The 26507-nt window shown below is 39.3% G+C and overlaps 1 protein-coding gene across 5 annotated transcripts in view; it reads left to right on the forward strand.

Moving 5' to 3' along the window:
* The first annotated feature begins 7659 nt into the window (after positions 1-7659).
* The window catches only part of tpk1 (thiamin pyrophosphokinase 1), a 49668-nt gene continuing 30820 nt past the window's right edge, over positions 7660-26507 (forward strand). The window contains exons 1-4 of one of the 5 annotated variants that reach the window (XM_088283260.1): positions 9383-9474; positions 11605-11688; positions 15636-15710; positions 24961-25027. In XM_088283260.1, coding sequence (XP_088139386.1) covers positions 11646-11688; positions 15636-15710; positions 24961-25027 — 185 coding nt within the window. In that variant the 5' untranslated portion in view covers positions 9383-9474; positions 11605-11645. Of the gene's footprint in view, positions 7902-9382; positions 9475-9719; positions 9841-11604; positions 11689-15635; positions 15711-24960; positions 25028-26507 lie in introns of those variants that run through there. The other 4 variants (XM_088283261.1, XM_088283263.1, XM_088283262.1 and 1 more) reach the window with 4 other exon arrangements.

Consider the following 26507-nt stretch of genomic DNA (forward strand, 5'->3'; position numbering starts at 1 on the left):
TTAATCTTTATCCCCCCTTTTCTCAGACCAATCAAAATCTGTGCGCAACACAATTTCCTTACAAATGGATCCATAATTCACCCGTGGAAGTATTTCTTGCAGCTGCCGTGCATATCGAGGAAACATAGACTCTATGAAAAATAAAGTACGCTCAGACACCCAAATAGCCATCTCATAGCATCACATTCATTCTGTCAGAAACGGGGAGAAATCCTCACATGTCCCCTTCACGCACCATCAATAAACAGATTGCAGCCCTATTCCAGCAGCAAAGTGCCCTATAGGGGGAGTTTAAGCTTGATTTGCACTTTTCATAGTTGCCGGTGCCACCAGTGGCAACTGAAATATTATTTCAGTCAAGACAAGAACACTGCTACATTTCATTTGTGACATCGACAAATCAACATTATGGTCATTTTAACTGAATAATATTATGGCTCACAAAACTAATAAATTAATCACAAATGAAAACAAGCATTTTAAATACAGTAACGTCCTTAAAATTGGATTAATTGTTCATAGTGGAATTGGGCTAATTTGTATTGCAAGAAACACTGCAGGTGTGTCTTTTTTTGATTGTCTTCCTTCCTTTTATGATTTTGGACATCCTCCACATCCCAACCACATTGCATTAGATTTGAAAGACACACAAAGACAAAATCCACATTGTCAGCAGAAGTGTCACAAAGGTAGCATAGGCGCAGTATTTATTTATACAGATTCAGTTATAACATTTTTAGAACTCAAGATATTGCCTCATGACAATATCTTTTCAAAAGAAAGAAAATGCAATTTCTTTCACCTCAAAGGATGACGAGGGGTTCTTTATAAGCTGTCTAGACTTCACCTTTCATTATTCTCTTATCCGGGGAATCAACCCAGTGAGCAACTTGGCCTCAAAGCAGGAAATAAAATAATTCTATATATTTGGATATAGACACAGATTGTAGATATTTAGATATTATATATAGATATTTAATCTTAAAATATTAAATAATATTATAAGGATGACTCAATTAACAAAATCGATTAACTATAATTCCTTTAAAGGGGAAGTCAACCCAAAAAATGTCTTAACAAGAATGTCTTTGTCTAGCTCCATTAGATTAAAAAAAAACTGATTAATATTGCGTTTGTGGAATATGACTTAAGCAGTAAATACACAAATTTTTGTACATCTCCGAGAGCGGCCATTTTGTCATTTGCTTTCAACTGAAAATGACATTGCAGTTTTTCAGGGTTCAGCCAACGACCAATCACGGCTCAGCTTCAGAAAACAGGTGAGCCGTGATTGGTTGTTACAACTGTGATGTCCGAGCAACTGTGATATCAATTGCGGTAGACAAAAAGTGACAAAATGGCCTCTCCCTGACATGGCATATATTCCTCAATGGCAATATTAATCGGAATGCCATGTTGATACTAGTGAAGGCACAGATAACTTATTGTTACAATATATTTTTGGGGGGGTTGACTTCCCCTTTAAGTAAATACCGTCTTTAATGAATGTGAGCCTCTCAGAAGTTTCTGAAGACCTGTTTCAAAGCCAGTGTTTTATCGCGCAATGTAATGATGTCTATAGGATTTGTCCAGTGTGGGAATCTTTGTGGATGTCGCTCAGCTTCCCGTAGCTGACATCACATTGTTCGTCTTCAGACTGTAAAGTAGTTTCGGCTGCAGCGAATGCTCCTCTGCTGATTGCAATCAAGTAGTAGTCTCGATCAATTGCTTCAAGACATAATCAATCAACGATCAATTTCACACAATTAACGAGATTCAATCCATGATTATGCTAATACTGCAACTGAGAAAGTTCCATGAACTCTTCTTTCTAAACTTCATTTTCTGCCGCTTTCTGCAACACAAGGAGAAGAGATGCCGCCTCTCCTGCGGCATCTGCACTCATTGCATCTGATGTGGCCCGCTACGTCTCCCCCAAGAAGCTTCCCAGCAGCCTCTTGGAAGTCAGCCTTCTCCAGATAAGCCCACTACCCTGATCTCCAAGATAGTACTGACCTTCACTGATATCTCCCCTCAGGTTGTAATCCACACAAGAAGAGCCATTCATTTTCGGCATTACCTTCTCTTGCCTCACCCTGATTCATGCAGCCCGGCCTATATTACATCATTTGCTAATGTGCACCTCACTTGGTGCTCGACCTTTGGAACCAAACCAGAAGTCTTAGTGATTAATAAACCATACTGTATATCATATCCTGAGATTAGAGTCCAGCAGTCTGGTGGCAGACTCACTCGATTGGGACACCTCATCAAGGTCACAATGCACTCCTGCTGCTGAACAAATGAGGGACAGCAGACAAGTAATTTTTTGGGAACCCTGAAATCCCCTGGGTGTATGACAAGAATCCTAGGAGGTATGTATAGAATCACCCCTTTATGGAGGACTGAAAGTGCCAAAATGAAATAAATAAATGGACCAATGAAATGTTTAATTAAAATTGTCAGTAATTAATTAAATGTTTAATTTATTAATTAAATATGAAATTAAATAAATAAATGTGTCATTAATTAAATTATCAATGATTACATGTAAAAAAATATATAATTATTTTGTATTCAATTAATTATGTATTTTATTAATTATTTCTGTATTTTATTATTTCATGGTCCCACATTACAGAGTTTCATTAATTAATTTTCTCTGTCAAACTCGCCCATGCAAATGAGTGCCCTTGTCGTGGAATTAAGAGACCTGTTAACGTCAACACCCCATGTCCAGTCACATGTTATGTGATCTCATTGTTCTTCCGACCATTTTTAAAGTCCTCAAGTATAGCAAAGTAATTTTGCTTCTATATTTTCCTACTGAGGACTATTTGTTAGATTTGAGACAGAAATTGCCTTCCAAACGACACACTGTGCACAGGGGGGCTGAAAACAACTCCTCCGTTCAGCGGTAGCCTCTGTCTTGTTCAGGCCAAACTCAAATAGGTCATCACTACTGGAAAATAGAAAAGAAAAATGGCCTACTTAGTCCCCAAAGTTCAACTGCACATGCCCTCTCAAAACCCAGTAATGGGTAAAGGAGCTTTCACCAAACGTTGTAGAGACACATGGGTGCTTTGACAAAATGATCTTTTTAAGAGGATGTCCAGGTTTTATTAGAGGAAAGACAAGTGGAGGGAAGGGTGAAGTTGTAGCAATACAATTAACTCATTCGCTGCCATTGACGGATATGGTCGGCAACAAATACATTCATCTTACCTGGGTGAAAACCAAAGCAGGGATATGAGGTAAAAACAAAGAACGATGAACCAAAAATTTAACATCACCAAATGCCTTCATTTGTATCAAGTTTGTATAATGGCTGGCAACATTTGAATGCAATTTCATGTGACTAATCCCCCGAAGTCTCTAACCAAACCACGTCCCTGTCTTTTAGTCATTCATAACGGCATGTGATTATGAATGGGTAGTCGTGAATAAATAGTCAAAGAAAGCACATACTTTATCCATCTTTAACAAAATCGCGGTGCAAGCCACACTAGGCTCGCATTAGCACTTTAAACAAGCCATGCCTGCTAAATTGGTTGCATGGCAGAAGACCGAGGGCTCTATTTGGCGCATCTGCGTGCAAGTGTTGAGCGTGTTTACCAGTTTGGCAGACAAGTCTGCATCAAGATGGGTGTCCTTTGGAAAACTAAACCAAAAATAAAGAGAATTACCAATTGTGTATTTCAAGCCAATCACGTGAACTTTGTCATACAGCACCAAGAAGCCATTTGGTTTAGATCTGGTAGTCCTGAGAGGGTTAAAATAAAATCCTGGAAGTTAGAGTGTTTTTGCTAATTCACAATGTAATACTGACTAAAGAAATTAGAATCAATTTTGTGGTAATTATAAGCATTAAACAACCTATATTAAAACATAAGCTGTAGCAACACATGCAGACATTGATGCAGGCATATAATCAAAGATGTCCTTTATTAGTCCCACAATGGGGAAATTTGAGTTGTTACAGCAGCAAAGATATAGATCACACAGAGTCGGCGACGTAATGTAGCCGTTAATGTATAACATTAGCAGCAGACATTCATAAAAAGCATGCAAATATACACAGTATAAACGTAGCTAAGTGTAAGGAAACACTCCTAATGCCTGTCCATTATACAGAGGGGGAAGCGCTGTAATGATAAACACTTCTGAATGATTGAAAATACTGCAATCATAAAAATATTGCAATGATAAAAGTACTGTAATGGTAAGAGTACTGAAATGATAGAAAAGTACTGCAATGATAGAAAATACTGCAATGATAAAAGTACTGTAATGGAAAAAAGTACTGCAATGATAAAATATACTGCAATGGTAAAAGTACTGTAATAGTAAAAGTACTGCAACGATAGAAAAATACTGCAATGATATAAGTACTGTAATAGTGAACGTCCTGCAATGGTAGAAATGCTGCAGTGATAGAAGTACTGTTATAAGAATACTGTAATGGTAAACAAAATACATCATTGGTCAATATTTAAGTACACCATTGGCTGAAAGTACAGTTGTAGTATATATTGCATCCTAGGACTGCACAATTGCACTAATGCCCTCCCGTTTGTAGGCCTGACCCAATGTTCTTGTTAAAAAGTCTGACAGCAGTCGGCAGGAAGGAGCGGCAAAATCTCTCTTTGGTACAGCGAGGGTGTAACAGTCTATCACTGAAGGAGCTGTGGAGTGTTCTCAGAATGTCATTGAGTGGGTGGGCTGGGTTGTCCAGCATTGATGACAGTTTTGCCGTCATCCTCCTGCCTCCCACTGAGTCCACAGAGTCCAGGGAGCAGCCCAGGACAGAGCTGGCCCTCCTCACTAGTTTGTCCAGTCTCTTTTTGTCCCGGCCCGAGATGCCTCCTGCCCAGGAGACCACTCCATAGAAGATGACTGATGAAATGAGTCATAGAAGTTCCTGAGGAGTGTTCCCCGAACGCCAAAGGACCTCAGCCTCCTGAGTAGGAAGAGTCTGCTCTGACCCTTCCTATAGAGAGCGTCTGTGTTGTCGCTCCAGTCCAGTTTATTGTTCAGATGAACACCCAGGTACTTGTGAGTTGAGGCCCTCTCAACGTCTGTTCCCTGGATATTCACTGGTGCAAGTGGAGAGTGCCGATGCTTGCGGAAATCCACCACCAGCTCTTTGGATTTCCCAGCGTTGATTTGGAGGCGGTTCTGCTGACACCAGTCCACGAACCCCTGCTTAACCCCTCTGTACACCCGATCGTCTCCGTCAGTGATGAGGCCGACAATCGCAGAGTCATCAGAGAACTTCTGCAGGTGACAGGTTGTGGAATTGTATTTGTAGTCCGAGGTGTAGAGGAACAGGAAGGGAGCCAGAACAGTTCCCTGCGGCGCTCCCGTGCTGCAGAGGAGCACGTCAGACACACAGTCCTGTGTCCTCACGTACTGTGGCCGGTTTGTGAGGTAGTCGTGGATCCATGTGATGAGGTGGTGGGCCACTCCCGTCTGCTCCAGCTTGTCTCCCAATAAGGCGGGCTGAATGGTGTTGAAAGCACTTGAGAAATCAAAGAACATGATCTTCACCGTGCCCCCGCCTTCTCCAGGTGGAAGAGTGAAGTGTGGAGCAGGTAGATAATGGCATCATCCACACTGATGCCAGGCTGGTATGCGAACTGGAGTGGGTCCATTGAGGAGCTGACCAGGTGGCGCAGATGGACGAGGACCAGTCTCTCCAGGGTCTTCATCAGATGAGACGTCAGCGCCACTGGTCTGAAGTTGTTGAGCTCCTTCGGATGGGGTGTCTTTGGAACCGGAACCAGGCTGGATGTTTTCCACAGCTGGGGGACTCTGCCCAGCTTCAGGCTCAGGTTGAACATGTGCTGGACGATTCCACACAGCTGGTCTGCGCAGGATTTGAGGAGCTGGGAGCTAATCCCATCTGGGCCTGCTGCCTTCCTCGCCTTCATCTTCCTCAGCTGGTTCTTCACCTGAGATGTTGTGAGGAACAAGGCTGAGCAGGAGGAAGTGGTGGTTGTCTGATGAGGCTGGTAACTGGAGCCTGTGGAGAGAGAGAGGGGAGAGAGAGGGGGAGAGAGGGTCTCGTTCGCAGTGGCAGAAGGGGTTGGTGGGGGCTGCAGCAGGGGAGCCTGGCATTTGATCAAACCTATTGAAAAATAGGTTCAACTCATTTGCCCACTGAAGCCCCCCCCCCCTTCTGGGTCTTACCTGGTTGTCCGTGGCCTGAGATGGTCTTCAGGCCCCTCCAGACATCCCTGGCATTGTTCCGCTGCAGTTGTTCCTCCATCCGCATCCTGTAGGACTTTTCCCCCTCTCGGGTCCTCCTTCTCAGCTGACGCTGCACTCTCTTCAGCTCGTCCTTGTCACCTGACACAAAGCCCTCTTTAACCTCTGCAAAAAAAAATTATTTGTCATCGTTTAATCTATGTGTAGCCTGTCATTATCATACTGATTGAACATCTGTGTAATTCTTTACACTCTATTGAATTATGTTATTATTGTATTTTATGTAGTACAATACTGATAGCCCTGTGCTATATTTACCATTAAAAAAATTACAAAATTATTTTTTGGGGTGCCGGAATACATTAATGACAATTACATTCATTCCAATGAGTTGCACGCGTCATCAGGGAATAAATTAAACTCGTAAATCAGTGCTTGGTAACGTCTTCTTAATATTTGACACGTTTGTGGAGTGCAGGACTTATACATGTCCCATGGAGAGATCTTTTGCATTTAGAGCTGAATACACACTCGCCCCACTTTTCAGATGCGCCCCAGCAAGGATACCCCACCATATGCCTGAAGGGTTTTTTTTTGCGCTCATTAATTGTGCTACAAATTTTACCTAGCAACAACAGTCCGGTTACACATGTGCAAAAATAGATAAATAAATAAATAAATAAAAGAACAAATTATGTTGATGGGCGGCACGGTGGCCGACTGGTTAGCACGATGGCCTCACAGTGAGAGACAGCATCGGGTGTGGGTTCAATCCCAGCTCCGGCCATCCTGTGTGGAGTTTGCATGTTCTCCCCGTGCCTGCGTGGGTTTCCTCCGGGTACTCCGGTTTCCTCCCACATTCCAAAAACATGCATGGCAGGCCGATTGAACACTCTAAATTGCCCCTAGGTATGAGTGTGAGTGCAGATGGTTGTTCATCTATGTGTGCCCTGCAATTGGCTGGCAACCAGTTCAGGGTGTCCCCCGCCTACTGCCCAAAGATAGCTGGGATAGGCTCCAGCACCCCCCGCGACCCTAGTGAGGAGAAGCGGTACAGATGATGGATGGATGGATTATGTTGATCTTGTTGGTGTTGTATTTCAGCTCTGAATGTTTAATCAAGATATATATCATTGTAGACTACATGTAGATTTGTGTCGAATGTGAAAAGGACGAGTATGTAAAGATTAGAGAAACACTATCATTACTGGTAAGTGATGGACATAAAATGTCAGGGAGGAGCAAGAGATCTGAGCTAATATCCGCAGGGGGTAAACTTTGGGGGGAAAAAAACATTCCTCCCACTGACTAATCCAGTCAGACGGGAATTTATTCATAGATGTATCTATAATGCATGGCCAAAGGATGAATGACTTCTTGTGCATCTGCACATTGCATGACCGCGCGCGTGTGCGTGCGCGTGTGTGCGGGCGTGCGTGTGTGCGCGTGTGCTCGTGTGTGCGTGTCCACTTCCCCCACTCCCTCTTTGTGCAGTGTGTCAGGAAGCCCGGAGAACTGCTGATTGATGAGAGAGTTTGTTTTAACGAGCCCCCACGGTGGATTCACCTTGAGAGGGTTTTGGTTCCACACTTTGCGTGCCTTCTACTGCTGTCTCAACTTATCTGAGGTGTGCACCATCACTACAACGTACTATCCGTGTATGCGAGTGCTCCTGGTGTCTGTTTACACGGGTGAGTATAAATTTGCTCAGTAGGGGAGTTGTTGGATACTGGAAGGGAATGTGTGAGTACGCATCTGTCTGGATCTTATGTATATTTTTCTTGTATTTAATAATTAATGTTATGTTACTTTTCTGCATCCAATATCTTAAAGTGGAAGTCAACCCCAAAATGTTCTTTGCAGACCCACTAGTCAAAATATGGCATTCTGATAAATATTGTGTTTGTGGAATATGAGTTTAAGCAGTAAAATCCACCTGTTTTTAGCCATATCAGGTGGCGGCCATTTTGTCAGGTTCTTTCGGCTGAAAATAACACAGTTTCAGATAATGACCAATCATGGCTCGGCTTCAGAAAACAGGTGAGCCGGGATTGGTTACCTGAGCACTGAGCAACTGTGATGTCATTTTTAGTTGACAGAAAGTGACAAAATGTCCGTTAACTAAAATGGCTAAAAATGGGTGGATTTTGCTGCTTAACTCATTCCACAAATGCCATGCTTGGGCTAGTGAAGGTTCATAGAACATTTTCTTGCAAATATATTTGGAGGGTTGACGTTCCTTTTAAATAATGTGGTCATTTGGTATATATTTTTCAGCTTTTATTATTTGAATCTGGCATTTGTTTTGTTCCAGATCACGTTAGCACATTTATGCTGACACGATTTGATAGTAAAGCTGAGCTAACTGTGAAGATCTTGCCGTGTGATTTTTTTTTCTTGTTCTCAGTAAGACCATGATGTAAGTTAACAAAAGAGAAATAAACTATTTTGCGTGCAGGGAAGGGGTTTTTTTTTTTGTTCATTGTGCCAATTTATCAAAAAAGTGTTGTGTACAATGACCAAAATTTGTAGTGATATTTACTTAAAAAAAAAATAGTAAAAGGATTTTCACTCAGAAATTCAAAGTATATTTAAGTACATTTTGTAAAGACAGTTCATGATTACATTTTCCTGTCATAGTATTAGTTTATTTATTTATTTTTTTCTTAAATACTCACTTCAGTGTTGAGAAACAAAACTACAACCTTAAGGTTGGGAGACCTGAGCCATGCGACGGTAGAGTGGCTGTTTGAAGGTAGCAATTTCTCTTTAATAAACAAATGCAATGAAGTAATATTTATTCAAAAACTCTGTATTAATTTACTTCTAAAATCTGAGTGAAATCAAATTTGACCTATTTTTCAAGTAAATATCACTCCTATTTCCTGTGTATAATTGACAGGAACAAGTCAGTTTTTCTTATTACCTTTGAACTTGCTGTAGGAATAGTTAGTATGTACTATTTTACTTTTACTTAAGTGTAGGAGAGTTGAATTAGTATTTCATATTCACCTGTCATTTTTTTAAACACAAGAATTTGTACTTCTACTTAAGTAAAGAGTTTGAGTACTTTTTCCCCACCTCCGTTGATGTGACGTTAACATTAAAAGAGCTACGTTTCGGGATCAGGTAAAAGTAGTTCCCCTTTTGGCCTCTAGATGTCCCTAAATCACAATTCCACCACTTTTCCCCTTCCGTTGAGAAGCCTCCTTGCTTGTCCTCGTTGATTGTTTACGTTGACAATGGCGGAAGTATCCCTCTTCCGTAAGTATTTTTGTCAAATAATATTAATATTACCTTTTAAACTTTGGTTTCACTTTCTTTCCAGTGATATGTCATAGTTGGGTTGAATTTGAATGAATGAATGAATGCATTCTTTAATAAACAATTATGTGTCGGCGTGCACGCGTGTGTCATGTCCCAAGCATGGCGCTTATCTTATTCTTGCAGTGACATTTAAGAAACAATTGAGTGCAGTAATAAGTAACAAAAATGATTAATGATTAATTATGTTGAACTCCGAGTCATGTGTAAGTGTGGTGGAGAAGGACAGACTGGGGGATGTCCTGAGAACACTCACCACACTTATTTTTCTCAACCAGGTGGAGAAAGTTGGGAATAAAAAACTTAGTGAGTATTTTAACAGCAACATTCGGTGATCCAGATTTGTGAAAGTTCAGCAAACGTATCATGCTTCTTGATTTCAATTTTTAGCTGAAGATGTGGTATGCTTTCTAGCGTTTAGGTTTGTCGTAAATTTAGCCAATGATTCATTGTTAATGCTACATGCAACATATTAATGCGTTGACACCTCCCCCCCTTTTTGCCTATATTTGTATATCGATTGGAAATAGTCAGGTCAGTTTCTCATTTTAAATTTCGTTAATGGAACAAAGTTATGGTGCAGATTCCTCTGACATAATTATGACACTATTGGTAATTAGTTGCAACTGCTTTGGCTTGGATCGGCAATCACTGTTCATCACATGCTTGCACTCAAATAATGGACAAAAAATATTTCCAGGATTAGAATAGATGATATGTATGTTGATTCACTTCAAATGTATTTGCAATGTATACATGGCATTTCACATTAGTGTGTTTTAAATTTTTTGTCAAAAAACAAGAGTTGTACAGTTTTGTCAATCTGTCAATTTAACTACTTCACTATGACATCAAACATCATTTGCTGGCTAATTTACTATTAAAATTCACTTATCTTATTATGGGCTTATTATGGTCTTATTTGTCTCCTTCTCCATGAACATGCGCAATAAAATAAGTATGTAAGGTAATATGCAAATAAGGCACAGTTGCTAGTTGGTTTTAAAGGGATTGTGGTATTCCTTCCCCAATTGTGATGGTATGCCGCAGTAGCAGGTGGGAGGCACGGGTTACGTGATGTCAGAATAAGTAAATAAAGACTTGTACGTCTCACGTAACTGAATGCCCAAACAGTTGGTAGTGGTGCTTTGGAGGAAATTTTGGTCTTTGTCCATTTCACAAGTAGGTTCATCACATGTACGAGGGCCTATTCGTGGGCCGGACTAAAATCCAAAACACTTTTTAAAAATTTGTTACCTACTTCCCCAAAAATGGGCATCTGGCCGCGTCTAGTGCTGGACCGTTCCGCCCCCAGGAGGGACTGCCCAGCTCTGTTAAACCTACAAGTTAGCTAAAAGGAGTAAAAAAAAAAATAACAGACCACGTGTTGGCATGTTTCAGGTGGACGCTGTTCATAGAGTTACATAAAAACATGGTTTTACTTTTATTATAATATCTACAAAATCCGCCAGTTTTCGTGTTTTTCCCTCATGCACGTTATAGTTGTTCTGTGCAGTCTGATGCGTTAAAGGAGTGACCATATTAAAGTATATAAAAATGCACAATGCATTTGAATTTGTTGTAGCATTTTATTAGTCATCAAATACCCCGCGGTTGATGGTCCGCAAAAGTTATGGACTTGTATGAACCGGTCCGCGGCGGAAAAAAGGTTTGGGACCACTAATCCATGACGTAAGCGATTATTTTTTTTTTTCTTTTTGTCGTCAATTCACTGTGTTACTTCAAATACAAGCCCCCATTATTGCTCCCCTGATGTCCTCTTATCGATCACTCACACTCTCCGACGTTCAACGCACTTCTGTTGCATGTATTTCCTACCAGGGTTTTTTTTTTATTTATTAACCGATTAATGAAATGTATTAAGCGTGCCGGAATTATTACATCTATATCTCATCGCATTTAATAATATATATCGCTCCTACTCACTAGTGATTTTATCATTCATTGTAAGTGTATTCATTTTATTTAAAACCTAGCGATATGAAGAAAATGTATGAGACAAGAAGCAAAAATGGCAAAGATATAAAAGAACTGTACACCTCTCCTCAGATCCAGACGAGTTGCCTGATTGAAGACGCGCTCCTGCGGTCATGGATGAAGAGCTGTCACCTTTGGAGTGTCTTCTGCCCACAGGTGCTTTCCTTTCATACCTCCATCCTGTTGGTGCAACCACACATGCACACAGTCAATCAAAAACACATTGAAAAGACGCCTGCCTTTGCGACCCAAACGCAATATGGTTTGTGTGATGTGAGACGACGCGCACTGTCCTGAGGAGTCTTAAAACACATTTTTGTGGTAAGAGCAGGTATGAGATGCACTTTGATTTGTTTGACTTATGACTTTTTACAAAAAGAAGAGATTTTTCTTGATGCATTTGAGGCAAGAGTTTTCTAAAGGTAATTCAGATGAATCAGGCATTTTGTTGCGTGATCCTCCAATGTCATTCGAGGCATGCCTCAGGGTTGCTGCTGCAACATGCCTTGTGCAGCTTGAATGGTTTAGGTCCTGAATAGATTCAAGAAATACTAATGGAATATATAAAACCAGTAGGGCTATGAGATCTGAAGACTCATGTCAGTTAGTGGATCCTAGAGTTCAAAGCAAACACGGTGAAGCACCATTTAGCTGTTATGCTGCATGCAAATGGAAAAAGATGCAAAGTGAAAAGTCTGCCCCAGATGGAAATGCTTTTAAATTCAGATTAAAAAATATGCTTTCTACCCCTATACCCCTCCCCCCATTCACCATTTATTTTAATTTAGTAATGTTCTACTTCTTTGTCTTGAATCACATTGTGATTCTAATGAATATTTGTGTTCACGTACATTATATATCCTGTGTATATGAATGTTATTATTTCATATATTGGCCAATTTATTCAATATCGGACAATATATCCGACATCGGTGGATGTTATTGGATATCGACTTTTTCATCTGTATCGGCTTCCACCGTAAATCCCACACACGCGCGAGCACTGTTACCAATTGTATCATCATTGATGTTTTGTAGAGCATGTTGAAAATCGATTCATGGAGTCTGTCGTTGATCTGCGAATAATGTCCTCAAACGAATATTTCACTGTGCATACTGTATGAGATGCTTTTCAGTCAAATCTGTGTAATAATCCTTCAAAGTATGCAGAAACCAGCTTAACCTCACAAACATGCAATGTTTGCTTATCACGTGCATGTGATTGTTGTTTTAAAATCCTCTCTCTCTCTCTCTCTCTCTCTCTGTCTCTCTGTCTCTCTCTCTCTCTCTCTCTCTGTCTCTCTCTGCCTCCATGTCTCTCTCTGCCTCCAAAGTGAATTGAGACATTCATCTAAATAGAATGCATTTCTCTCGCTTTTTCAGTTTAAATTTCTCAGAGGAAATCCTTATAGAGACTCCTGGTAGAGAATATAAAAAAAGGCCCTGAATGAATTTTAAAATCCCCGGTGTGTAGCGTTAGCCTTTTAAATTCCTAAGTGTAGTTATAAATGCCAATTTCTGGAGTGTATGCTCCAACTGTGAGTTTGGGCATGTGCGTTTTTGGTGTTTATTCTGTCTAGTGCTTTGCAAGGTGACATTTCTTTGAACAGTGCAAGAAAAGGCTGGGTTCCTCTTCGTGTTTGTGTTTGCAAGAGGTTATTGGAAAAAGTCATGCTGATTGAGTTTTTTGGGGGGTTTTCGTGGCGGACTCTAGCCAATTAAGACGCGAGACTGACAATATCTTCACCTGCTTTCTCCTCTTACCTCTGATGTTTGTTTCTTTTTTTCGCTTGCTTTTCCTCCTGTTTCCTCTCCATAGGGCCAAAATCTTTTTTTTTTTTTTATGACCTTTCATATACTAAATATCAAGCCCAGAAGTTTCTTCCTTTTTTTTTCAGCCAACGTCCTTTATAAACTTAGAGTTACACAACTCACAATTTTTTTATTCTCTGTCATTGCTCTTCCTGTGTTGACTTTTGGCCTCTTGTGTTCAGAATGTGGCAGGATATTTTTTATAGTACAAAATTTCCTTGACATCGGTTAACGTCCAAGTTGGTCTTATTTCAATTTATTTTTTTCCATAACATATAATATAAAGTGAATTTCTTCTTGGCTTCAATCTACAGTAGAGTGATCATGAATCCTATTTTAACGCTACAGGCAACATTTTAACATTCTTAAAGGGAAAGTCAACCCCCCCAAAATTCTTTGCTCTTTAATGTTGAATGTTCCCTCACTAGTTGACACATGGCTTTCTGATTAAATTGCATTTCCAAAATGTGAGTGTAGAAGTATCATCCACACGATTTTAGCCATCTCAGGGGGCGGCCATTTTGTCACTTCTGTCAGCTGAAAATCAGAGTTGCACAGGGTTCAGGTAATGTCCAATCACGGCTCACCTGATCTCTGAAGCTGAGCCATGATTGGTGCTTGGCTGGCCTGAATAACTGTGATGTCATTTTCCGTCGACCTGAATTTTGGCGCATTGTGATGGCACAAACCCGGTTAATTTTCGTGACACTGACCCAACAACCGAGTTTCTGTGATCTCATCACACTTTTTATTTTTACCATTACTGAAATGCTTGATGAAAATAAATTAAGAAAAAAAAACTTTGGGCCACTCAACTTAGTCCGAAATGCTGCAAGGATCCAGTTTAAATAAAACCATGTATAGGTATTCAGTAGAAAAATAGCGTACTAGTCATCAGATGTTTTTCAATGATTCACTTTTTGACACAAAAAGCAACATTAAAAATGCATGGAAAAGGAGTTATAAAGGCAAACACAAGAGTGGAAGATAAATGGAATACAGAGTGAAGGTGAGGGGGTGGGGAAGCTGGTGCTGTAATCTTTGGCCCATTAATGCTATTGGAGCAGCTCTAGTTTTACTTTGTCAAGGATGCAGACTTTCCCATTATTTCTTTGCTCCCGTGCAGATAGAAAAATGACAATTGCAAAGCAGCTGTCAAGAGATCTGCATTAGCCATGCAGCAAAAGGAGGAGAAAAAGACAAGTGGAGGCAAGATGGATGATGTTTTGAGGGAGGATGCCAACTAGATTTGTTGTCAGGGACTTTGACAATGAGGCATGGACATTGTTAGACAGGAAGGACGGAAGAGTCAAGATGACGTGTTTTGTTATTGTTGTTGTTGTTGTTGTTGTTGTTGTTATGCTGCTTTTAAAGAGCGAGTGCCAGCGATATTGAATTTTTCCGTTTTAACCCCCCTTTATAATTTTGGTGAGGCGGAAAACTAATTCCTTATATACACTGTACTCTGCGGGGTTTGTAATTTTATTTATTTTCATAGACCGATATGCTTTTTTTCAGGGCCGATACTGACACTGATTATTGGTAGTCATGGAGCCCGATAGCCGATATTTAAAGCCGATATTCATTTGTGGGAAAAAAATGGTAAAATGGTGTCAAAATTTTGAAAAACAGCTACTCCAAAACTTGATTTTATTTAATTGCCTTTCAACACATGTTTATTAAACAACTTTAGTGATTTACAACATGTTAAAGATTTTTTACATCTTGGATAATAGTCAACTTAGTTTTAAGTCGAACAAAAACCGCACAGCGCTCCCAGGCTCAGCTGCATTTCTTATAGTTCAATGAAAACAAACATCTCTTTAAAGTTTACTACGGCAAATTGTTTTCTTTTAGCTGTGAGTTGTCGTAGACTGACATTATTAACATTTAGCCAAAGTCTGTTGTCTGTTTAGTGCGTGTGACTCGGGGGGGGGGGGGAGCAAAGAGGTAACTCACTGCTGATTGGCTGCGACCCACTGCACAAGGAACCAATCAGATGGTGCTGTGGTCGGGCCAATCTGCTTCTGGAAGCCGGGCCACCAGCACAGCAGAAAGAGAAGTGTTCTGCAGCAAGCCAAAATGAACCAGCTTTTAATTTATCGGCCTTGAAAGTTAAAAAAAAGGCAAATGCCGATAATCAACAAAATACCAAATGTCGGCCTTTATAATTGGCCCGGCTGATAATCTGTCTATCACTAATTCTTATGTTAAAAGGTCTGGTTAATCATTCAAATAGAGTATCTATGAAATCGTTTATATTCTTGCTGTCCTCGTTTGTCTAACTGCAGGCAAGCATAGGATCGGTCTGATCCTCCTGAACCAGCCTTTGGATAAGGACTACCTTCATATATTGTGGAGTAAAGGTACACCCTTTTTGTTTATGTTAGATGTTTATGCAAATATTCACTGCACTGAGCCGTCCATCTGTACTCTGCGTTCTTTTCATTTAGATTCTCGTGTAAACTGAATATGGACCAAATGTTAATTTCTCTTTGTGGCAATACAAATGGACAAAAAAAATCACCATGGCCATGCCTTGATGTATTATGTGTCTTCTTAGACCACATGGCGTTTACTCCTTTAAATGAAATGAATGCCATTTTATTTTCCTCAAAATACTTATAAAACCAGATCACGGTATATCTCAGTATATCTGACCTAATATTTAATGTTTTACATTTTCTAGGATATATATATCTTCTTCAAGTGATTACTTAATGTAGGATTTAACCTAATGGGCAAAACAAAATAAATTAAAAAAATAAAAGCTCATTGATGCTTGATCTATGAAATGAATGAGACACACAATATTAAATATAGAAAAAACAAGAACGTTTTAATTTCATCCGGATTTATTCATGAAATGTGGACTGGCCTGTTGGGGCCGGCGTCAGAGAACTTGGAGTGGATGTGCACAGTCAAAGTAAATTAAATTCTTCTTTGTTTTGATGCTCATTTTTTAACTTAATTTGCTTGACTTGCACAAAACCTCACTTAGATCCTCGCTACATTCATTAACGCTGAGGTTGTGTTCCCCTGTTGCTTTTGCTCAAACGTGCAATGAAGCCTTTGTAACCTCTGCTGTGCTCCCTTGTCACTGAACATGACCCCTTCCCTGCCCTCTAATCACATTCCCTCTGCGATGCCTTTTAATTATATATTCATCATAAATAATCTACCTTTTTGCATGGCAAACTTTTTTTTTTTATACTCCTGTGTCTCCTCGACTGCAACAATTATCATATTCAAAACACTGCTAATTTGACACGATACGAATTCCCCTTGCACTGCCACAGGCTGAATATGCAGCACGACTTTCCTGCCTTGAGACACAGATCCACTGTGACTTTCTCGAAAAAGGAAACAAGTTGCGACTCTGGAAAATTTATGAGCCATAAGCATTACCGGTAACAAAGTAATAATCACAATAAAGTTATGCTTAATTATGCAACTTTATCTCACTTATTAATGTGTTTAAACAACCGATTGCAATCTATTATTTTTACTGGCTTTTTTCCAAATCATTCTTGGAGCCGAAAGTATTTTGCAATGTCTTAAGGTAGGCACCTATACACAATGCATTCCTCGGAATGTGCATATGTTCATAGCAGCTGCAGCTATTGGTTGTTGAATTATGCAAACACAAGTGTGTACACTTTTCTGCCGGTGTGCGTCATGATTGATAAATAAATTACTAGCTCAACCTCCACATTCAGACCATTTGCAACTTCGCCTGTAAGAACGCTCTGTCACTTATGAATACTATGAACGGTTGATTATGAACCAAAAAAAAAAAAAATCCACAATTCTGCCCTGGAAGCATGATTAATTCCATTTTAATGACTTGCCAACTGTTGCACTGCTCATATGCATACTTGCATGCATGTTTGCAGCTTACTGAATGGCCCCCGATGAAGCAATTTTCAAGTGCCAGTTCCGTTGGAGGGCATTTGGATCATTAGAAAAACGTTGACCTTGCTGCAGTCTCAAACATTGCAGCACCCTTGATATATGAAAGTACCACTTCTCCAGAAAAGCCGAAACATTTGTTTTGCTGTGTGCTTCATAAATAATCCAAGGCACTTTATCAGAGTAAATGACAAACAAAACCCCACAGAATACTGTACATTCTTTATGGGGGATTGTTTTTGGGGAGAGAAAATGGAGCTTCAGCCATTTGGTTTCATCCTCATTCATTAAAAAAAAAGAAGAAAATGTATTTGTGCTGTTTGGATGATTTTATTTTTAAATTGGAACATCATGCTCGCTCAGTAAAGAATGTCTAACTCTCCAAACATGGTTGAGTAAAACTATTTAGTTTTTTTGTTTGTTTTTTTTACTTTTGTTGTATTCTTCTCCTCTTAACAATAGTCACAGATAAATAAATAAAATAATATTGCCTTTATTAGTCCCACAATGGGGAAATTCGAGATTCGAACCCAGGCCTCCTGGGGAGACTGGGTCCTGAACGCGGCGCCTTAGACCACTCGGCCATCCTGGCAGCCAATAAGATATAAGATAATAGAAATGACTAATAGTGAGTTTGTTACAGGCTCAAACTGTCATCATCATAAAATCTAAATAAAAAAACTAAATAATAATTTTTACCCCCTACTTGTAAACGTATAAAGACAAATGAACAACATGATTAAACACAGCTACTCCTCTTTGAAGAAGGTGCAGTTGGAATTAACGATGAAGTGCATAGTAAGTGTATTTATTATCAATTAAACTAGTAAAAGTAATGTGTGTGTAATAAACATTTAATCTCACGCGATGTAGTGACGGATTACTTTTGGGGCAATATGTTTCATGTTTCATTTTGCAAAGTCGCACAGTAATACCTAGCATTTAATTAGGATAAGTATTTTATCAGGCCACTTTGATTGTTTATTACAAATATGCCGATTTTTTTTTTGTAGTCCTTTAATTTGACACACTAATACGGTGGTTTTCAACCTTTTTTTAGGTGGCGTACCCTCTGTGAAATATTTTTATTTTTAACCAGCGCAAAGCATTTTTGGGTACAAATAAATAAATAAAAGAAAAGACTTGAAGAATGTCATCATTGTTTGATTTATTACACTTTAGAACCTTTCAAACTTCATTTGTATTTGTCCACGAAAAAATAATCAATATAAAGTGTCTTCTTTTGGATCACAACTTGTGGGCATAAATCCAAATAAAACATAATCTTCAACATAAAACTGGAATTTTGCCGACTCTGGTTTGGCCTTCTTTTTGCACTTGTGCCTGAGTTTTATTCAGAAGGCTTGCACTTGAAGCACAGCTCCACTGTTTGTGTCTTCAAGTGATTGGCAGGTAACGAGAGGTGGCGCGTGACAAGTTGGGTCGAACCATTCAAGTTTGGGGGAGAAAATGGGTTTTTAAAATAATTAAATTGAATAGAAAATTTCTTTTATGAACTTCTATCTTCTTCCTGCGACATTTAATTAATTCAACAATTATTTAAAAAAAGATATTTGCATGTTTGTTTGTTTTATTTAAAATGTCGCGTACCCCCTGGAGTTTCTTCAAGTACCCCCAAAAATCTGTCAGTCAGACCACTGTGATATAGATTGAACCCATCCAACATGCAATGCAGCTTGATGTTGGGATGTGACAAGGTCGACTATTTCTTCTCGCAAAGATAAGACATCTTTTCAAATAAAGTTTGAGGTGGGATTTTCAAGCGCCACGAGCAATGCTGAAGAGGAAGCTTTTCTTATCAGTTTTCCTCCTGCCTCATGATCGCTCTTGGGACCACAGGATGGTCTGATGAGATGACTGTGATGCCGCGATGGCGGATCACAGATCTCTCACAGCTTGAACGTGAAAACTTCTGACACGATGTATCATGTATTTTTAATAGTGTTTATGGTCTAAACAGATGTTAGGGTGTGTGTGTGTCACTCTTCAGGTTGCGATTCGCACGGCGGCTCCGCAACCAGGTCTCCACCCCCACCGACCTGATGAAACGCACACACACGCACACTGAGTATACTTCAGCCTTGTGATGTGCTGCCCCTGGGCTCCCCTCATCACCCCTGGGAGAGGTTGAGCAGCAGGGTGCCAAAAAAGCTACGGGAAGGTAGAGTGCAGAATACAGATCAAAGGGGAACTCAAACAGGTGGACGGGTGTGATGTTGTGAAGTGGAAACAAGCTGCTTATCTCACTCACGCACCTTCTCATCCACATCTAGTCTATCAGTCACCCACTTTCGCCTTCGATCACTCACCCGTCGACTTACTTGCACTCAGACACGGTGCAATAACTTAATGAGGCAATCAGGGCAGGTGACGGTCTGTATTAGATTAAAATTGTGTATGCATTCACTCCACAAGTGGTCCGTGTCATCATTTGTTGATGTGAAACAGTTTGTTGAGGTTTGGGACTATCACACATTTTGTCAGTCAAGCGTCATCTTTGTAATCAAGGATGGAGTGGCGGGCTGTATAAGAGTGTGTCATCAAGAAGAACACTAAGTAGGGAAGAAGAATCAAAAAAGCATTTCAATTCAGATTTGTTTTAGTTCTTAAGGTTTACGGTGGTTGACGACATCATGCGTGTTAACACATCCAACTCTCCTAACATAATGTGGCAGATCGCTTTTTGTGTTTAGCATAATTAACACCCATTGAAATGCACTGGGGTGGGATTTAAACAAGCAAAATGTCCTTCAAAAAACACTGGTAAAAATTCACTATGTGTTTTCCATTAAAAACGGGGTACATGGAGGACAAGAAAAAAAAAACAACACTTTGTGTAAAGATACTTCTACACTAATTAACCTCGGGCAACATTCTTTACTCTGTCATTGATGACTCATTTGCTTTCCAATCATTTCCTGATGCAATCCAAACAATGCAAGTCTGTGCACTAAAGAAAATCATAATCAATTCTACTGTAGTTGTGATGCGGTCAACGCGGGGCTTCATCCTGGAACACCTCGACAGTGTAGGGAACTATGCTATGATCCTTTTTGTGGACTTTAATTCCGTATTCAAAACAATCATCTTGTCTCCTCCTAGCTCATCCGACTCTGCGTCTCTCCTGCCATCTGCCAGTGTATTTACAGCTTTGTGCATGTCAACAGGAAGTGGAACAACTTGTGCTCTGGTGCAGCTAGCATAACCTGGAGTTGAACACGTACAAACCATAGAAATGATTGTGGACTATATTTCGTCACAGCTGCTCCTCACGCTATCCGCCTGCCCTGTTTCAACGGCCAAGGCCCTCAAATTCTCAGAAATTACAGTCTTTCAGGACCTGAAACAGGATACCAACACCAACTCCATTCTTAAAAATGCTCCCCTCGTACTTCCCGCAGCTGCTGATGAAGCGTGTCCTGCCACAGAAGCTGTTGCGACAGTTCGATACAGCAGTCATTGAATGGGCTCTGTTCATCCATCACAGTCAGGTTTGGTGCTGCAACAAGAAGGGCAAAAGCTGACTGCAACGGACAGTTAGGACTGCTGAGATGGATCATCGGTACCTTGCTATCCACTCTGGAGGACTTGCGCAATGTGTTACACTAAGACAAGAGCAGGTAAAATTATTTTGGACTCACTCCACCCCAGACACCGCCTTGCTGTTAGGTACTGTTGAGCAATGCACACGGTTACCAGCAGACATCCCAACTTCTTCCCCCTTGCTTAACCTCTTAAACAGCTGACTCATCATTTTATAGTGACTTCTCACTGATTTTGCACGTCTGCACTGATGTTACTACTGTAGGCACTGTTGTAGATTCATCACGCTGCATTAGTTGTAAAACTGTTGTTAATCAGTATTACCGCACTAGTGGACACTTCCTTAATGACTCTCTGCATCATTTGCACACTTGTTGTTGTATTAGTAGTACCGCACAACTGGACAATTCATATTGTTTGTATATTAAAGATAATATATATATATATATATTTTAGAGTTGCAGAGTGGTTTCAACCAACCGTGACAAATTCCCTGTATGTTTCAACATAATTGGCCAATGTCATTTTTTTTCCCCCAACTTTTTTACCACAATATCAACAACACCTGTTTTGTGGGTATTTTATTTTGTTTAAAGCTGTGATTGATTCACGTTGAAGTTCATGTGGTATTCGGCAATTGGATTTAATTTTTATCTTTTTTATACTGTATTTCAATATGTTCATTATTTATGTTGATGTATAAAAGCATACGTTTACATTAAAATATTGGTTCGTTACAGTAATATCCCTTTTTCATGCTTATTTTGGTTACGGAAATTATAATTATACATTATTTTGATATTAGTCTCTTGTGTTGAGCTTTTGGTGGGCTTCATGGATATTAGATTGGATCTTATCGTTCTTTGTTTGTGAATAATTGTTTGATTTAAACCGCATCAGAAACATTTTCAAATAATATTTAAAAATGTTTTAACATTTTAAAATACTTTTTTAATATTATTTGATGTAACATTTTTTGCTTTCTTATCATTTTTTTGTCTTAATTAGTTTGCTGGCAAGAATAATGTTTTATTGATTTCTTCAAATTTTTTTCTTTATTTTTTGCATTCACTGTTGCCGTTGAACATTTAATTATCTGGCTGCTATGCTTTTGTTTAGTATTTTAACTCATGTGGTTCACCCCTTTGAATTAGAAATGAATGTTTCAGTTACCCGGGCTGGGTTCATCTCATATGGACAGTTTCCCCGAAAATCTGAACTGGGCAGGCTCCAAAAAGTCCGAGAAAAAGTCACCAGGAATCACTTCCAAGCAGTGGGTGTTAATCCTTCCAGCTATTAGGGGCGCTGCAATAGGCAAAAAAACCTTGATCCCCTAGTCGGTTGGTCTGATTTCAATCTCCCAAAACTTGCGTTTCTTGCCTATTTTGGAGTGAGCAGTCCTGCTTAATGCAAATGAGCAATTGCTAACCCCATCTGCTCTACTCTGGAACCAATACAAGAGCATTTTTTTTTTGTTACCATGACACCCGGGTCGGAGCTTCAAGACAGAATTAGTCAAGCACATTCTACTTGCAGAGGTGGCGCTCAGACAGTCTTTTCAATCATGGAGTCAGACGCAGCTGACATCGCCTCCCCCCATTCCAAAATGATGCCTAATTTCCGGATGTTTATTTTCCGTTTATGTGTATCATTCTTTGTTGAAAAGGAGAATACCCGAAATGAAGATGTCTACATCCCTGTTGTAAATGCGATTCTACTTCCAGACAGACATGGTCATGGACAAAGAAAAGTTCATGAAGCAGACAGATATGCAAGTGTTCACCCTCTCTTTAGTGCACGCTACAGTTGCTTGCACAAGGTACAAGTAGAAAACGCAAGGCTAGATCTTTGAAGTCTTTCCCTTGTGTGCACACTAACAGCCCCGAACATAAAAGGGCTCTTAAAAAAATTGTCTGCCTGTTCAATTTGAATTGAATAGAAGCCATGAAAGAGAATATATTTGCAAATATTTTGCATCTCATTTTGAGGAACTGCATATCATTCATTAAAAAACAAAAAAACAAAAAAAAACAACAAACGTCCTTTTGTGTATGCCTTTCGAATCAGAAGAGGTGCTAATTTCATGTTAAAAGGTATTGGAATTTAGAACTATAGGTGGAAGGATGTGTCCTTTTGAATACTTTTAACTTCATCCAGCTGACTGTATTGTTAAAGTCTCAAATACAATCCTGGCGTGGATGAAATTGTCCTGTTGTTTCTTAATAGGACCTCTGAATATAGCAATAGCATGAGATCCTATCCTAAAGTGGGTTCATATTTTTTTTGGGGGGAGGATCTAACTTGCAAGTGAATGAAACATGTAGAGTTCAAAAATTTAAACCTCAGGTAGAATATAAATTCTTACAGCACTTGCTGTCTTCACTGGTTACACAAATCCAAAAGACAAAAACACAGCAAAATGTTGCTGACTCAAATGCAGCTCTGAAATTGATTGATTGACTCCACACATCAGTTTTTATCAGGACATAAACATGATTTTAAGACAATCTTATAAGACATCGTGACCAGCCAGTGTACCTGTATGTGTTTAATTGTTGGCTTGGCTTCTGTTAACGTCTTTAAAAACATTTGGCTTTGACATCAAAAGCCTACAAAATAAACCCTACATAAGCAGTTCGTGTAATGGATCTGTTATCGGACATTCAATGTTTTCAGTCTACAAGCAACAACAAAATAATCAGCTTCACTGTTTCAATACCTTTGGAGGCAGTCTATATCTTAGTCATCACACTAGAATGTACATTGTAAAATGTAAATTTGTGGCTTTGAAAGTAAAGCCAGTCAATAAGCAATATCCACTCGTGCGCACATACTGATGCAGCAACCAATGTGCTAATGATGCAGAAGTCACAAAGTTATATCAGTGTCTCGCAGTGTAGAAAACTGATCAACAAGAGTTATGCAAATGACACAGAGTGACAAAACTAATACGATGAATACAGTAAATTGCCAGCATCACGTTAAAATTTCGACTGGATTTTTAGGGAGTTAATGGCACAAGGAAACGAGCTGTTTGTAGGGTGCAATGTTCGATCGCGCCTCCCAGAGGAAAGGAGGGAGAAAAGATTTTTTTCTGCGGAGTGTAGTAGACGGTTTGAATAATGGATGGAAGGATGAATGAACACAATTTTTGCTTCCCCTCTTTTAATGAAAGGAAACTAGCGTGGTAACAAAATGTGTTGAATCTGACATAAGTAATGATGAATAAAAGAAAAGTGTGAGAATTAACCAATGAGAATCAGAAATAAATAATTTACAGTTGAATCCCCCCCACAATCAACTTTTTGAACAAATTAGTGTGTGTGTTTTCCAAAAGATTTAATTTGCAATTTTTTTTTTTTAACGTTTTGCCTAAAACATGTTCCAAAAAGCCAGTACAAGGGCATCAAAAGCCTGAGAAAGTAGCAATGTTAAAAAAAAAAAAAAAAAAAGCACCTTTTTGGAACATGACTCAGGTGAACAGGTAATTGGAAACAGGTGAGTGTCGCGGTTGGGTATTAAAAGACCTTTTTTGAAAGGCTCAGTTGTTCACAAGCAAGGATGGGGCAAGGTTAAACTCTTTGTGAACAACTGTGTGAGCAAACAGAACAATATTTTAAGAACGTGCATTCTTGTGCGAGCAAGAATTTTTCAAGAAACCATTGTCAGTTTGTCGGTTTGTCACTACATTTAAAACAAGTTAAAGCGCAATCATTCAAAGTCAAAGCTATATATCAACAACACCCGACAATGCCGCGGGCTTCTCTGGGCCTGAGCGCATCTGGAATGGACTGAAGCAAAGTGGAAAAGTGTTCTGTGGTCTGACGAGACAAGATTTCAATTTACTATTTGAAAGGAGCAATATATGCTATTATCCTAGAAACGCGGTTTTCACGGACGTCCCTGCTTATTTCAACACTACTTTTCTCAGTCACAATCTGTATGTGTTACAATATATCTTTATTTAAATAGCGCTTTCACAATGTTGCAACACCTTACCACGTGGTGTATTTTATCATCCAGTGTACTGCATGTGACAGTAACTATAACCATATCACAATACACCGGGGTCCTGTTCACATCAATTTATCAATTTTTCATTTCCCTCATGTCTATCTTTATCTTGCTGTGTCTTTGTAGCTCTTTTGACGGCATGTGCTGATGGTGCTGCCAATCACCTGTATAACATCACTGGAAAAAGTGACAGGTCAGTCTGCACATTTTCTTTCATCTATATATAATGACTATCTTCTGTGTATTGTTTATGTAATGTTGGGTTCTAATATTTCTATACACTGGCGAGGGCTGGGCAATATGGCCTTAATATAACATCTTTGATTTTTCTTATTATCATGGTAGCTGCTCATAATGGATTATTTTTCTTCTTTTATACAAAGCAGAAAGTGACAAGGACATTTTTCACAGTTTTGTGTATTTTCTTTTCTTCGCATTAATTGAATCGATATTTAACAGAGAGGATTTATTTTACTATGTGACGAGAAAAGGTTGTCCTCTTGGAGAAGATGGCCCTTTGAAGAAGTCAACCCCAAACTTTTCTTTCCAGAAAAATTGATTTTAACTACACAATACTTACCGTTAAAAAAAAAAAAAACTAAATCTAATACCACAAATTATAAAAGCTGAACTGAAATGAAGTAATTTTTAAAAGACTAGGCTTTACCTGATCAAGGTTTTTGGGGGTAATCAGCAATCAGAAGATTGGAAAAATAATGTATTTGAGAAGAAGATGGAGGATTATATCTAGTTAAACAACTTGTATACTCTTCCATCGACCCACACCATGAGTAAAATGCATTACAAAAAACTATTTTAATCCTGAAAAAATGCTAATAAACATTACACGCATTGTTTGGAACATCTCTGATATTAATTTTAAAAAGGAATGAATATCACACACACCAGACTTTCAGGTGGGCGGGGCTTTTGCTAAGACTATCGCTATCTTGGTTCAACAACTGTAAACAAGTCCTTTCGTCTACTTACCAGCTACGACGGGAAGTGGCCTACACCTGCTCATTTTCGGCTCATATTTGGTCCTGGGTGTGTAATCGTGTATTTGATGAAGTAGCACAATCTCGAAGCCCCTTGGCTTCGGTGTAGCTAAACATATTTGACCCTATCTACGCAAACTGGATCGACTTTATATGTAATCGTTTGTAGTGGCGACAAAATCTCTACTCACGTTCGGCATTGCGGTTTTGATTTGATTTTGTTACTTTCCATTAACTATAATAACCTTGACATGTATGTAAGAAAATCACACCAAGGCTGATTTTGTACATTTCACACCCAAATGCTATATGGTACAGTATCTGGCTAATGGAAAACTGCTGTTAGCACTGAGCTGCATCTGGGGCCACTCTGCTCCCTGAAGTGTTCAGGCTTTCACATTAACACTTAAAGTGTGAACGTGAATGTGTGTTCTTTAAAGGCTGTTGATGAAAATGAGGGTTCGACCTCTCATTTTCTGCAACCGTTATGGGACATGAACAGGTTTGGGGTGTGTTTTAGTAGTCAAGGTCGATTTGAAACTCAGTCCCACAAGATGTTGTCCTTTTATTCAATCATCTACATTATCATTCTTGTCTGATAGACCTTGCTTTACTGACGTTGCCATTGCATGAGTAAAACAGATTAAGTGGCAATGATCGACTGCAACAGAGTCA

This window comes from Idiotropiscis lumnitzeri, chromosome 19 (assembly GCF_059441095.1).
Source record: "Idiotropiscis lumnitzeri isolate Australia: NSW breed Sydney's pygmy pipehorse chromosome 19, RoL_Ilum_1.0, whole genome shotgun sequence".
Lineage (NCBI taxonomy): Eukaryota > Metazoa > Chordata > Actinopteri > Syngnathiformes > Syngnathidae > Idiotropiscis > Idiotropiscis lumnitzeri.